This window comes from Rhinolophus sinicus, linkage group LG11, assembly GCF_036562045.2.
Source record: "Rhinolophus sinicus isolate RSC01 linkage group LG11, ASM3656204v1, whole genome shotgun sequence".
NCBI classification, from domain to species: Eukaryota; Metazoa; Chordata; class Mammalia; order Chiroptera; family Rhinolophidae; genus Rhinolophus; species Rhinolophus sinicus.
Genome location: NC_133760.1, coordinates 22,800,536 through 22,814,396, shown reverse-complemented (window position 1 = coordinate 22,814,396; position 13,861 = coordinate 22,800,536). Strand labels below are relative to the sequence as shown.

The 13,861-nt window shown below is 49.6% G+C and overlaps 1 protein-coding gene across 2 annotated transcripts in view; it reads left to right on the top strand.

Moving 5' to 3' along the window:
• Nucleotides 1-13,861, top strand: part of CMIP (c-Maf inducing protein) — a 233,705-nt gene that overhangs the window by 179,560 nt on the left and 40,284 nt on the right. For both annotated transcript variants that reach the window (XM_019743707.2, XM_019743708.2), the window contains 4 exons: nucleotides 963-1,124; nucleotides 5,776-5,817; nucleotides 11,158-11,220; nucleotides 13,629-13,709. In XM_019743707.2, coding sequence (XP_019599266.1) covers nucleotides 963-1,124; nucleotides 5,776-5,817; nucleotides 11,158-11,220; nucleotides 13,629-13,709 — 348 coding nt within the window. The remainder of the gene's footprint in view (nucleotides 1-962; nucleotides 1,125-5,775; nucleotides 5,818-11,157; nucleotides 11,221-13,628; nucleotides 13,710-13,861) is intronic.

The following is a 13,861-nucleotide window of genomic DNA, read 5'->3' as shown; positions in this document are numbered from 1 at the left end:
CGAGTGGTGCGGAGACCCTGGGGGCCTCAGGGGCCAGTAGGAGCCCCTGACCTCTTCCTTCCTTCTTCCCTCATTCAGACTTTGGCTCAGAGATTGTGACATGTCACCCCAGCTGGCTGTGGCACAGTGACACTAAAATTAGGTTTTCCCCATGGAGCAGTGCACTTAATGAAGGAGTTCATCCAGTTAGAAAGAGACTCCCCAGCAAGCTGGGGCAGCAGTGTGTATGTGGGGGGGTTGGGGGGGGCAGCCGCAGAGCCGGGAAGGAGCATTTGGCAGGGACCTCCGCCTTCCCAGGGCTCCTGTTTCCATGATGTCAGAGAGGCGGAACGAACTGCCTTAAATCGAGGGAGGCAGCAGCCCTTGCCCCAGTTGCTCTCTCTTCAGCTTCAGAAGTAGCGCCTAAGCGAAGGTGAGAATGCTTCCGTTTTCCTCACCAGGTGGAAGCTGAAAGTGGCCTTACATTTCCTGGGGGCCATTCTGGGTGCAGCCCTGCCTGGCTGGGGTTCAATACCTGGCCCCCAGCCTGTCTTGTTTCTTAGCTGAACTCCACTCTCCAAGGATCAGGATGAGCAGAAACAGTACTTCCAACTCAAAGAAAGTTCCTTTGTGGGGCCACGAATGTTTCCACTCCTATTGCATTTGAATACTTGGGAAGTCAGTTGGGCAGAAGATATGATCTGAAAGAGAAATCTCTTCATTCTGTTTTAAAGTCACTGGAAATGATGTGGAAATTCCTCTTCTGTGATCAGGAGGCCTGGCCGTCTGCAAATGCACCCGTGATGTGGGGCAAGAATCTTCCCTTTTCAGATGTCTGTTTCTTATGGGGAGAGAGTGGTCCTCACTGACAGTTTCTTGGAGCCTTTGACATCCTAATGCATCTGATTATTTGATTATCTTGTATCTTCCACTCTTGGCATATTAATAAAACATTTGTGTCTCTTTCTCTCTCTCCTGACCAGAAAAAGATTTACAAATACAAGAAAGTTCTGAGTAACCCAAGCCGTTGGGAAGTTGTCTTGAAGGAGATCCGAACTCTGGTGGACATGGCCCTGACATCCCCCCTGCAAGATGACTCCATCAACCAAGCCCCACTGGAAATCGTCTCAAAACTGCTCTCAGAGGTAGGACACTTCCTCTTGCTTGATTTTGCACCTCACTCCCCCCACCCATTGAAGTTATTTCACTGTACCTACCCTGAGCACCAACCCTGTACCAGAATTGGATTCAAGTTGGTGTCTCCCCGATGCCCAAGGAAGTGAGCGCTTCAAGGGTGGTGCGAAGGTTTGCCCCAGTGCTTCCAGCTGAGCCGCCTCGGGCTTATGGCAGGGATGCAGGAGGAGATGTTGCCACCCTGCCGTGCCACATGACCGAACTGGGTATGGGAAACGGGTCGGGGGAGAGTCCTGGTCTTGGGCCTTAGGCTGCCTGGCGGTGGTGATGACAGCAGCCAATTTCAGAATTCTCTTTCGTTCCCAAGTGGGACACATCAGGGAAGCTCCCAGACTGCCCTTGCTTCCTGCCCCGGTGCTGCTGGGGGTCATAGTCCCGGCCACTCGCCATCTTTCCCCAGCTCTGTCCCGCCTCAGCTCCGGCCATCCAAGCAATATGGCTTTCTGCCCTAATCCTCCCGCACAGCCTACAGCTATGCTTTAACTCACACAGGATTTTTAAAATCAGGAGGGTTCACTACAAAATGGGAATTTCCAAATTCTCTTTAAAACCAGTCAGAAAATCCGGCAGCAGTTTGCAGCTGGCGCTCTCAGTGCCGCCCATCCGAGCCATCTGCTTTGCCGGGCGGCCCCACGCTTTGAGTGTGTGCCGTGTGCCAGGTGCCATGCTGGGCGTTTAAATGAAAACAAGCCCCTGCCCTCCTGGAGCTTCCATTCAGGCAGGGGAGACACACAAGGGAGACCTAGTCCACATGGCAGTCATGCTGTCATTAGAAGGCAAAGGGTGCTAGGAAACACACTCGTGTTTACTCTGTCGCAGGTGCTGGCCTAAGCACTTTGCACGTATTAATACACCTCTCGTTGACTTGCCTTCCTGGCCCCCTGAGTCCACTGGAGTTGATGACTCTTGATTTAAACTATGTATGGTCACCAGAGCAAGGCTTCTGTCCCCTCCCCTGGGGTGGTCCTTGCTCTTCTGACACCCTGGTTCTCTGGGTAGCTCCTACACACCCGCTCGACTCCCTGCTGCCTCGCTCTGGCCCTCTGTCTGCAGGTCCATACTGGTTACTGCCTCTTGGTCTAGGAAACTGACTAGGCCCACTGTGTCTGCTGACTAGAGAGGGTCCCTCACCCTGGGAGAGAGGTAGAAAGTGGGCTACAGTGACTAATGGTCTCAAGCAGAAGAACAGAGGCTGTGCCTCACGTGGGAGAACAGCCTTGTTACAAAGAAGAGTAAAGACTCAGCCTCTGAAAGGAATGACGGTCAAGGTCTAGAATTTGAGGCCAAGCACTGGACGCCCAACCTCAAGTCCAGGCTCACCCTGAGCAGGGGAAGGGGTCTGGTAAGCAGGCCAGCGGCTGGCTTCTCATCTGAAGAAGGGGAAGCCACTGACTTTCAGTGAGTACCTGCTGGGTGCCAGGCGCCACACATATAATGTCTCATTTAACACTCACATTCTCCCTGAGAGATGGGCCTTGCTGTCTCCATTTCACAGATAAGGAAACTGAGGCACAGAGTTTCCAACCTGCCGAGTAAGCAGTGGGGCTGGAAATTCTACCTTTGGGCTGCCTGGTTCTTACTGCAAGACCATAGCACCCACCATCATTAAGTTAGGTTCATCGTCAGGACGTTGCGGAGGTGGCAGATGACACTGTTTCCAACCTCTGATGGACTTTGCTTCCCATCTCAGATATGTTTCATGTGACCACGTGCCTTTGTCTTCTTCAGCTTTAAATCAACTATCTCAAAGTCAGCTGATCTTCAAGTGCTAAAGTGGAGAGATAAAGGCATTTCAAAACAAAACAAAACAGAATAAGCTTGCATTTGCTGTGCGCCTGCTATGTGTCAGGCAGGGGTCAGTACCACCCCGTTTTACTGATAAGCGTGGCCGTTGGTAAGGGACAGAGCTGGGACAGGCAGCACTCCCTCCAGTAAGGCCTCCACCTCTCTGAGTGACACTACCACTGTTTTGAGCGCACGCCCTGTAACCAATCACTTTGGCAGGCATTTAGAGCCAATCTTTCACACTTCTCCCAGAGACCCTGCAAAGGAAGTATTAAAATGTGCGGAGAGTCACAGAGGCTCTGAGACATTAAGTTGCCTGCCCAGGGTCACTCGGAGAAGTGGTGGGCCAGGACCCACGCCCAGGTCTGCCCCATTGTGACGCTCACGCTCTTGTGCAAAGGTGTGACACGAACCTGAATTGGGAGAGACTTTTTAGTGAGGGGCAGACGCACCTAGTATGTAGGACCATGGTTAAGAGCAGGTGTTTGGAGTCAGAAAGACCTAGTTCCGCCCTCAGGAGCTAACTGGTCTTGGACAGGTTCCTAGACCTCTCAGTGCCCCGTTTTCATCCACAAGCTGGGGCTAAGGTTAGTACCCATTTCAAAGGACTGGGGGTCGACATTCTAATACATAAACCGTGCCTGGCATTGTGCCACACACACACGGAGCCTTTGAGAAATGGTCACATTTTTATTGTTCCAGGAGATGTTTGTTATCTTGACCTTAAGCACCCTCAGCTTCATGTCTAGAGGGGATTGGGTGGAAAAACAAACAAATCCTCCCTCCTCTTTGCCCTTTTTTGTTTAGAATATGTGTGGCTAGATTCGTTGTTCTCTTTACTCAGGTTGTTTCCGAGGCCTCTCACTCAGAGGCTCCAGGCATCAGTTAAGTGACCAGAAGGTGGGCAGGATCCCAAGAGAGGGAGGGGGGAAGAGGGAGTTATTAGGCGGCAAAACAGTTCTGAGAAAGAACCATCCATCTACCAGCCAAGCAAAGCCGGCGTTTCTGACCTCCTGGGCTTTCGTTGAGTTGACTGTGTGGAATGGCCACTCAGCTTGGGGTTCAGGTGTCCCCTCTAATGCAGTGGCTCTTAGCACTTTCAACCTGGGAGTGAAAATGGCCTCGGTGGAGAGAAATTTTCCTGCAGAGTGGCATGGGCTGCCACCGGTGAATGGGACAAAGAAAGTGGTATCTGTGCTCGCCAAAGGCTCTTTCTGGAAAGGGGTGCAGGTACGGTGAGGGACAGGCTGGTCCCACTGCAGCCTGAAAGATGCAACTTCCACTTACGTGGGAGAAGCACCATAGCTCAGTGGAAATCCAGGCTTTGGATCGGGACAGATGGGTCAAATCCCCACTCCACCGCTATTGGCTATGTTCCCGGGTGAGTGACTGCACCTCTTTGAGTCTCCATTAACTCATCTGTCAATGGAATAGTAGGACACAGTAGAAGAGAACCATCATAAGAAGGAAAAATGGGTGGGATGAGCATTACAAAGCTCTGACATAGTGCCTGAGGCAGAGCGAACTTGTAGTCAGTCATAAGGGAAGAAAGACCAAAGCCAGGCTTTCATCTACCCTGAGCTGAAAAATGACTGATGTCTAATAATCTACCTTAAATGGGCTGCTCAGACTCCAACATCCACAAAAAGGAAAAAGTGTTTGAATTCAAAAACCATCCTCCCAAATGTTCCTGGATTCTAAGCATCGTCGGTCAGCCGTCTCCATGGGAACCTGGACACTTGTGGAGCTCAGACACTAAGACTGGTTCGGTGCCCACCTTCATCCCTCGGGCAACCAGACACAAGCAGATTCATGGCTCACTAGGTTTTCTTTCACTTTAGCTGCTGTTAAACACGTTAGATACCCTCAACACACTCCTTAAACCTTTCCAGGTGGTGGATGCTGTGGGGCTCTTTCTGGAACCCAGGAACAGTTGATCTTGCAAGTTCACTGTCCAGTGAGGAGGCACCTTACAAGCAGCTGGTGTAGCACTATTAGGAAATATGAAGTGACACCAAAGAGAGCCCATGTCTACCGAGAAAGACAAAGCAGAACGCACCACGAAACTAGCAAAAAAGATAATAGTGGCTGTTTCTGAGTGTTCCCATGAGTTCTCATTTATCACGTATTCATTCCTTTCCTCATTTGCATATTCACAGGATGGCTGTACAGGTACCAATTGTGTAAGAAAATTCCAGATAGGGGTGGAGGGGAAACCCAAGAATTAAACAAGTTTAATCCATTCAACTTAATACTGTTTTTGAAAAGTTAATTGTTAGAATGTGAATTTAGCTAAAACATCTTGGGCCAACTCAGAACACCAGTGTTCCCTGGGAACCTAGTTTGAGAGCCACTGAGATAATATGCGTGTCACTCCCGAAAGATTGCCTGGCACAGAGTCAAGACTTAAAAGTCTGTTCCTTACATATTTATTATGAACCTGTCTTCTGGCTTCCAAGTGGCATCGCTGTGACAAGGGCCAACCACAGGTTTAAGCCCCATCCTCTCACAGCAGCTTAAAGAAGATCCCATTTACAGAAGAAGAAACTGCTTCCCACCGAGTCCAAGGTCACTTAACTCACAAGCGGGGAAACAGACTTGGAACACAATTCCCCCTGTCCCAAAGCTGCACTTTTCTCCGACCCTGACCATGCCTTTGAGGGTCTTCTGATGTGTTTAATTAGGAAAAGTGGCAGCAGGGCTCTGTCTGAGAGGCTGAAAGCATTTTGTGACTGTGTGGGCCTTTGAGATACAAATGTTCCATTTTATTAATATTGTTTGTTTTGCTTTGTTTGCTTTCTGCGTTCCACCCTTTAGAACACAAACTTGACTACCCAGGAGCATGAAAACATCATTGTGGTAAGTCTCTTGCCATCCCTCTCCCTCTACCCACCTCCCAGTGCCCACGGTTCTTCCCTAGTTTGGGATAATTTTTCAGGCGCCAGTGTAATCCACCAGCACTGCATCCTTGCTCAGTTTTGTCTTTTCTATCAAGCCAGACATGTCTACCTCCTGCTTTTGCACATTTCAGAGCCCCAATTGATTGTGGGGGAAGGGAGGGTTGTAATTATGAGTCTTTGAGGTTTGTAGCAAATGTGTCTTAATCGACTCCTCCTTCCTGAGTGTGCTGAGGGAGTTGAAGGCAGGATATGGCAGAGACCATATAATTTATTCAGAGGCATAACCCTACTAGTGGAAAGGTAAATGTTCTCTTTTTCCCCCAGGCCATGTCTCCTAATTAACCCACAAATAGAACCTGGATTTAATACCCTCTGATACACAAAATGAGATATTTTCTGGGTTTTGACTATGATGTAAGCATCTTTGGGGTAAAATATCTTCTTCCTGAGTGATTTTAAGCTATGAACTGTGACTGTGACTCTCACTAGAGAGAAGAAAAATAAGATTGCACCTACTTGGTGCCAAGGACTCTGCTGGGTATTTGAATGCACAGATAACTAAGATAGCCCCTGCTCCCAAGGAGTGCCTTGGGTGATCAACTCACTTGGGAAAGAAGCCAGAGAGCTTCCCGGAGGCGGTGATGTCTGAGCTGGGTTTTGAAGGATCAATAGGAGTTTGCCAGATGGCAAAACAGAATAAAGGCCCTCCAGAGAAAGGAAACAAAGCATGCACAGAGATTGAAAACAACATGCTCTATTCTGGAAGCTTCAGCATTGCTGGAACATAAAGCATAAGGAAATGGGAAGCAGGGAGGCAGAATGTGAAATCGATGTGACAGGCAGAGGCTTATATGCCTGGGAAAGGACCTGGACCATCTGCCCAAGAGCTCCCATGGCTGCAGCGTTTCAAACAAGGGCCACATCCCAGACACCATGCCTCTCTGAGCTTAGTTAGGGCTTTAGAGACCCACACTCGGCCCTGGCAAGCCCAGTCTACAGAATTACCCTCCTTGCTGCAGCTGGGCTCTGTGGGCACCAAAGGAGGTGAGCCCTAGGCATGTTATCGCCAAGCCTGAGCACCCGTTGCATCTCTGGTCAGAACGGGGAGCGTCAACCTGGGCACCCCCTATCACCCACCACCACCCTTCTCTGGTACGCTATTAATAAATTGGTTTCACAGATGTTTGTTGTCATGTGAGTACAAGTATGTGCCAGACACTAGTGTCCATTTCACAGAATAAAGCCACCATTTGAGGGATTTACTGTTTGCTGGGAGAACCTGGCAGGTCAACAGATGATCAAGAAATTACATGGTCAGGGGTTGAAATTTGTTCCAGGTGACAGAGGAGCACACAGGACAGGCACCTCACCTCCTCTGTCAGGGAGGATGCTTGTAGGAAGATGACAGAGGGCTTCCAGGAGGAGGTGAGCGCAAACTGAGTCTTAAAGGATGGATAGGAGTACTCCCAGGAAAGGAAAGGCAGTCTAGACAGTGGGCCCAGCACATGCTGAGGCAAAGTGATGATCCTACTGGTGGGGGGCAGGGAAGGAATCGGCATCTTCTGCTCCTTGCTGGCAACACGTTGGGTCCCACTCTGGGCCTTGGCCCTGGAAGGGAAGGCAAGGGCTTTGGACTTACGACGAGCCTGGGAAAGGAATTTTGGTCTGAGAAATCCAGGCTGCATTTATCCAGCTAATTGGGCTGGGCTGACCCCTTAATTGGGCTGCGCTGAGCCTCTGCTCAGCAGGAATGCCTGAAAACAGGGAAGAATTTGATCTGAGGCTCTGATCTTTAAGCATCCTTAACCTCCCCCCCCCGCAGTATTCTTTATTCCCAATGCTGTTACCATTATTATGAAGCCTTCTTCTATATGTAGCTTCCTTTCATTACAGCAATTATATTACCTGATTTGACCTGTTAGCAATTAGTCTTCTCCCAACAGAGCTTGGTATGAATGAATTAATGAATGAATGAATGAATGAATGAATGAATATGTACTTATTTTTCGTAAGTAGTTTTACAAGTAACTGGAGTTAGTTTTATTCACTCCATCAGTCAGGCATCCATGCAGTAGGTAACTGTTGGCTGGTAACAGCTGGCATGTCCCTGGGCAAGCTTGGACCTGGAGGTCCAACCCCAGTTGTGTTCCCCTGTGCTGGTAAAGAAAGTGTGTTTAAAGCTGAATATGGGTTCATGTTCAGAGCCAAGTGCAGAGCCTGGGCCCACCCCATACTAGCTGTGATCTCGGGCAAGTAATGGAAGTAATGGAAGAACTTTACATTTTATTTAGTTTTATTAAAGTTATCTTTAATTTTGCAAGTCTTTGATGAGTGTGTTTTCCTTGTAAAAACAATTTTTTTCAGCCCCCCTCTAACACCCTCTTCAGAGACAGCCCCTGGGGGTTTCCAGGTGGTGATGAACCCACACAGACAGATAGGCTTGTGTTTTTGTTTTTTTGTTTTTAACATGCAGGATGTGATGCTGTATGTGGTATGCGTTTGGTTTTTTTACAATATGTCTTGAAGATTCTTTCAAGTCTTTTCATACATGTCTGCCCCCACGTTTCTCACCCTTGACACTAGTGACAATTGGAGATGAATAATCCTTTGTGGTGGGGGCCGTCCAGTGCACTGTAGGACGTTGAGCAGTGTCCCTGGCCTTGACCCACTAGATGCCAATAGCACTCCCCTGTCATGACGATCAGAAATGTCTCCAGACGTGCTGATTTCCCCTTGAGGGCAAAGTCACCCCAAGTGAGAACCACTGGTCTACCCCATTATTGCTAGTGGTTCAAGAACATTTGTATTTAACCAGGTGGCCATTCAGATAGTTTCCAGCTAACGTGACGCGCCAAGCCGTAGCCTCCTCAGCTGTGAATTGGGTGTGACAGGACTGCTGGAAGCGTTAAGTGAACTAGTGCACCTAATATGCGTAGCTCATAGAAACATTCCACAAAAATATAAGCTTTCTTATTAATTATACGTTTTTAAATTATGATCGTTCTGTGACCAGGGCAGGCCTTGTAACCTCCCTGACCCTTTGTCTCTTCATCTATATAAATGAAAATAACTGCTGCTTGACTGCCCAAGTTGTAATGAGCATCAAATGAGATAGTAGCTGGGAAAACATGGGGCCCATGCTGGACACCCACTGTGGGCCTTTAGTTCGTTCCCATGCCTCTATTCCTTGACTCATTCCCACAAAAGCGGGGGCTCGGTGTGATTAAAGGGGCTTAACCAAGGGGGATGCCCCCTGTGCATGGTACCTCCTCCCAGAGCTTGGTCTGGGGAGCAGAGCCTCAGACCAGGCAGTGGCCTGCAGGCTGGGGGAAGCTCCCAGCCCCTCTGCCCCTGCTGTAACGTCACTTCTCCCCGTGTTTACGGGCCAGCACGTTGAAATGGGCAGCAGAGTCCCCACACAGCCGCCAGATGCTAAGCTTCACAGTCCAGGAGAACTTTCCACGATGATGGGATATTCTTTGTCTGCACTATCCAATGTGAGAGCCACTAACTTCCTGTGACTATTGAAATGTGTTTAGTTCAACTGAGGAACTGCATTCTTTATTTCATTTAAAATCGTTTGTTGCATATCAGTGAAAATTTGGATAGTCCCATGTGCAGTCCTAGACAATAAGGCCCTGGGCCTGTTCTCCAAGTGTTTGTCAGCTGATTGTTGCTGCTGTAGAACAGAAGCTTCATTCTGAGGACGTTTTTCACAGAGGTGTGCTCATGTGCGTAACCAGGCCACTGAGGGTCACCTCTTACTGGTGTCAGTTATCTTTTCCTTTCCCCAATGGCCCCAAGACAAGCAGAAGGCCTTACTGAGAGGCCCCTGTGTATCCAAGGGCATTGCTGTAGGAGGCAGAGCAAGTAGACCCTCCAAAACCAAGGGCAGGGTCTGAACTGCGGAAGTCAGTGATGAGGAGACCATGTCATCATGGAGCCTTCCTGGGGAGTTGGACAAAATCGTCACCTCTTGCTGCTGTGCCCAGTATAGCCCAAGATGGTCCCTCTGCGAGGGTGTCAGTGACATGCTGTGCTCCAGGCAATGGGCTTACCAAGCCTGAGACTCCAAAGCTTGTAGAGTGTTCTCTTATCAAATCCCCCTCAACAACGCTGTCAATCAGTAACTCTAGATTTTCCCATTTTATAGACTAGAAGACTAATGCCCAGAGAGGCTGAGTTGCGCGCCCAAGGTCACACATCCTTGCAGTCTTGGTGCTGGGTCCTGGGTCTCCTGTTTCTGAATCTTGTGCACAGCGTGGTAAACAGGAAAAAGAGTGGACTTCACATAGGCATTAACCATCTAGTAACTAACACTGAAAGCTGGCTTATTTCAGGCTCTCTGAGAGGCACTTGACATTAAGGGTTCTCAGGCGGGGCCCTGGGGGACATTTGGCATTGTCTGAACACATTTTTTAATTTTTCAAAAATTTTTTTTGAATTTGAAATTTAGCAGAATCATTAAAACAGAAATTATGAAAGGGACCAAAAAAATCAAGAATCAAACACCATTCAAGCTATGGGACCCTTGCTTAGGAATGGCAGTGGAACCAGTAACTATTGTGCAGCTGGCCTAAGAATACTTGGTGAAAATGAATTCAAGGGACATTAAATATTCTAAACTTCCTTAATATACAATGAAATGTATTTGGAGACATTTTTGCTTGTCACAACCGGGTTGGGAGTCACTCCTGGCATCTCGTGGGGCAAGAACAAGGATACTTCTAGACATCCGACAGTATACAGGGCAGCTGCCACCACAAGGAACAGCTGGCCCCAAATGTCAATAGTGCAAGGCTGCGAAACCCTCTCTGCACGTATGACAGCTCTACCCCTCACAGTGACTCTCTGCTCCATTTTCCCGGTGGGAACCCAGGGGTCCAGAGAAAGAAAATAACTCGCTCTAATTGTCACACCATAGTAAGCACCGGAGTCAGAACTCGAACCCAGGACTCCGCCCCCAAAGCCTGGACTTAAAACCACTATGCTTTGCTGCCCTGTAGTCAGGGACTATTGATCTGAGAGGGATATCATCAGGTCATGAAACCCCTGAATTTACATGCATCATTGTATATATTTTTCTTGGAGGAAACCCAGAGCTTTATCAGCTTCTCAATGGGACCCATGTGCCGCCCAAAATTTAGGGGGCCTGGCCTGCAAGTTAGAGAATGGGCCTTTTTTGCCCAGAGGGTGACAGGGAGGTTTTGCTTTCCATCGTGCCCCTTACGTAGATTCACATCCTCTGTACGATTCCTTCCAAGAGATTCCAACTGACATTTGTTTCATTGTCTTTCAGGCAATCGCTCCTTTGCTGGAAAACAACCATCCACCACCAGATCTCTGTGAATTCTTTTGCAAGGTATGGCATTGCTGAACGGGGGCTGTTTGCAGGACCAGCCTGCCTTTGTGTGTACACGCTGGGTGTTGGCTTTGCACAATTTGCTGTAAACCCAGGCCCCGACACAGCTGGAAGGCAAGCCAATTACCCCATTCTTAGAATTACAACCCCTCTCTGCCAGACAGGTAATATTGGAGGCCCAGGGTCCAAACCAGTGGGTCAGAGAGGAGCATGCAGCTTTTCCTTGGAATGTCTTCATGGCTGCCTTGGGAGAAGTCTGCAGCAGCTTTTCTGGGCTCCTGACATCAGAGCCAGGTTATTATTAGCCACGGCTCCTCTGAGCACCAGTTGGCCCACAGTGGGAGCACGGCTGTGGGGCTTTCCTGACAGGGAAAGAAGGCAGGGAACGCCAGGTTAGCTGGGAGGAGCCACAGAGCGGGATACCCGCTCCCAGGGACACAACGCCAGCCTCACAGTGGGATTTACCTGGAACACGTCCAGGGCACGTCAGGCGTCCCTCATTCCTCAGGCACACCTCAGCGGTCCGGAGCTGAACCAGCGTGCAGTCCCGTTATTTCTTTGCTGTATGATTATTTTATGTGCTGATTTGACGTCCTTGGAAAGGCACAGTGCCTAGGTCTGCTGCTTCCCAGCGCCACCCTGGTCTCGCTCCTGATGACTCACCTCACTCATGCTCCTTCCCTCCCATGTGGCCTGGCAAAGCGGGTACCTAGGAGGCCTGATGGTTTCTGGAGGAAAGGGGGGCTGGGGTACACTTATTGCCCCCATTCCCTGCCCGTCAGCCCTGCCCCACCCTACACACAGGGAGCCTGCCCGTGTCTGTCAGGACACAAGCTTTAGGGAGACAGGATTGCATCGTCCTCTTTGGCCCTATTGCTCCATCAGGAGACCTTTTCCAGTGCCCCACAGAACAGAGGGTGGACCCGGCCTGCTGGCCTGCAGTGTCCCGGCTACATTTTTGTGTGGACATGTGCAAGTGTGTGTCCTCTGGTCCAAGCCGGTAAGGTGGGTCCAAGTGGATGAGCACCCGATTGACAGTTGTGCGTGAGCATGTGTGCGTGCAAGAGCACACCTACACAGGCGTCGGGGTTCTGTGTGCGGTATCAAGCCCCTCCCCCTCGGGGCACAGGAAGGGAAGAAGTAACGGTTTGGTGACACTGAAGACAACTAAGATGGGCCTCTTTGCCCCCAGCAGAGTGGGGTCAGGTAACCCGGTGTTTGAGCTCCTGAGGATGGCCAGTGGTTCCCTTACCTATCAGAGCCGGTCATCTCCTCTCTTGATATTTGGTCCAATTTAATCCAAATCTTCTTGTTCTCCTTTCAGCTGTATGGTTTCTCCCAGATCTCATGGTTTTCAAACTTGTTCTAGAGCAATGGACCTTTGTTCAAAGTAAATCATACCTGGAGACTCCTGGTAGTAGCTTGAAAAACAGTGATGTAGAAGAAGCCATCCTTTGGGGCATTACCTGATAGAACTCTCCACTGGTGCTAAAACACGGCTGCTCTGCCGTTTGGAGGGAGGGGTCCCAGCCACGTGGGCCTGTGGACCTGTGAGCCTTTCGGCTGTTTTCCCTTTGTGGAGGTCAGAGCTGCAGGCTCAGTGCCTGGCCTCACAGGCAGCCTGGGGAAAGGAGAGCTTGAGGGAAACAAAGCCACTCCCACTGACTCCATCCTGGGCCAGCTCTCTGGACGCACCAGGCCGTTTCTCCTACCAGACTTCAAGACCGGGACCCCAAGAGCTGAGGAAAGTTATCCAATATATCTTGGATTTCCCAGCAAAGCCCTGATTTCTAATATCCCAAGTCCAGTATCCTTATCCAGGGGTTGGAAACTCAGCACCTTTAGGCCCTCCATACGTGCGTTGGAGTGGTGGGGTCTTACCTGCTCCACTGGAAGTCCTTCAATTTCAATTTGAAAACAAAACTTCCTGCCCGTGAAATAAAATACATCTGAGAGCTGCATTTGGCCTGCAGGTTGCTGCCAGCTTATGAAAGCCCACGATTGAAAAGTCACAGAATTTTGAAGATTCTGGTGTCTAAACCCTCTGGTACTCTTGCCCTGATTCTCAAGAGACTGCTGTTAGACCATGCGCTCTGGATCTTAGTGCTGCGAAAGTCTCACTGAATTAAATAAGGGTCATGTTAGAACCAACTCCTGTCTGTCCCATCTGAAACCATCTCACACTTGAAGATCAAAACAAAATGCAAACAAATGATCCCAACCCTACCCACTTTTCTTAAAAAAAAAAGGGAATAAAAAGCTATGCAACCGTATTGGTATTCATCAAGGGAACCCAGGCACAGTGCTGAGCTCACTGCTAGGAGCCACAGTCAGGGCTTTCACAGGCCCGAGGGCCCCGGCTGGACCCTGCCGGGCGAAGCGCTGACCATGTCTTCCCGTTTCCCCAGCACTGCAGAGAGCGGCCCCGCTCCATGGTGGTCATCGAAGTGTTCACGCCCGTGGTCCAGAGGATCCTCAAGCATAACATGGTGAGTTCCCTGCCCTCCCTGACTGTAAAGCCGGAGGAGGAAGGCACAAGGGCTCCCCAGCCTTTCACTTTTCCAGAGATTTGGGGTGGGGTTGGCTGGGCTGACAGCCAGGGACTGTCTTTGGGATTCTGTTTATGTTGGGGTTTTTGTGC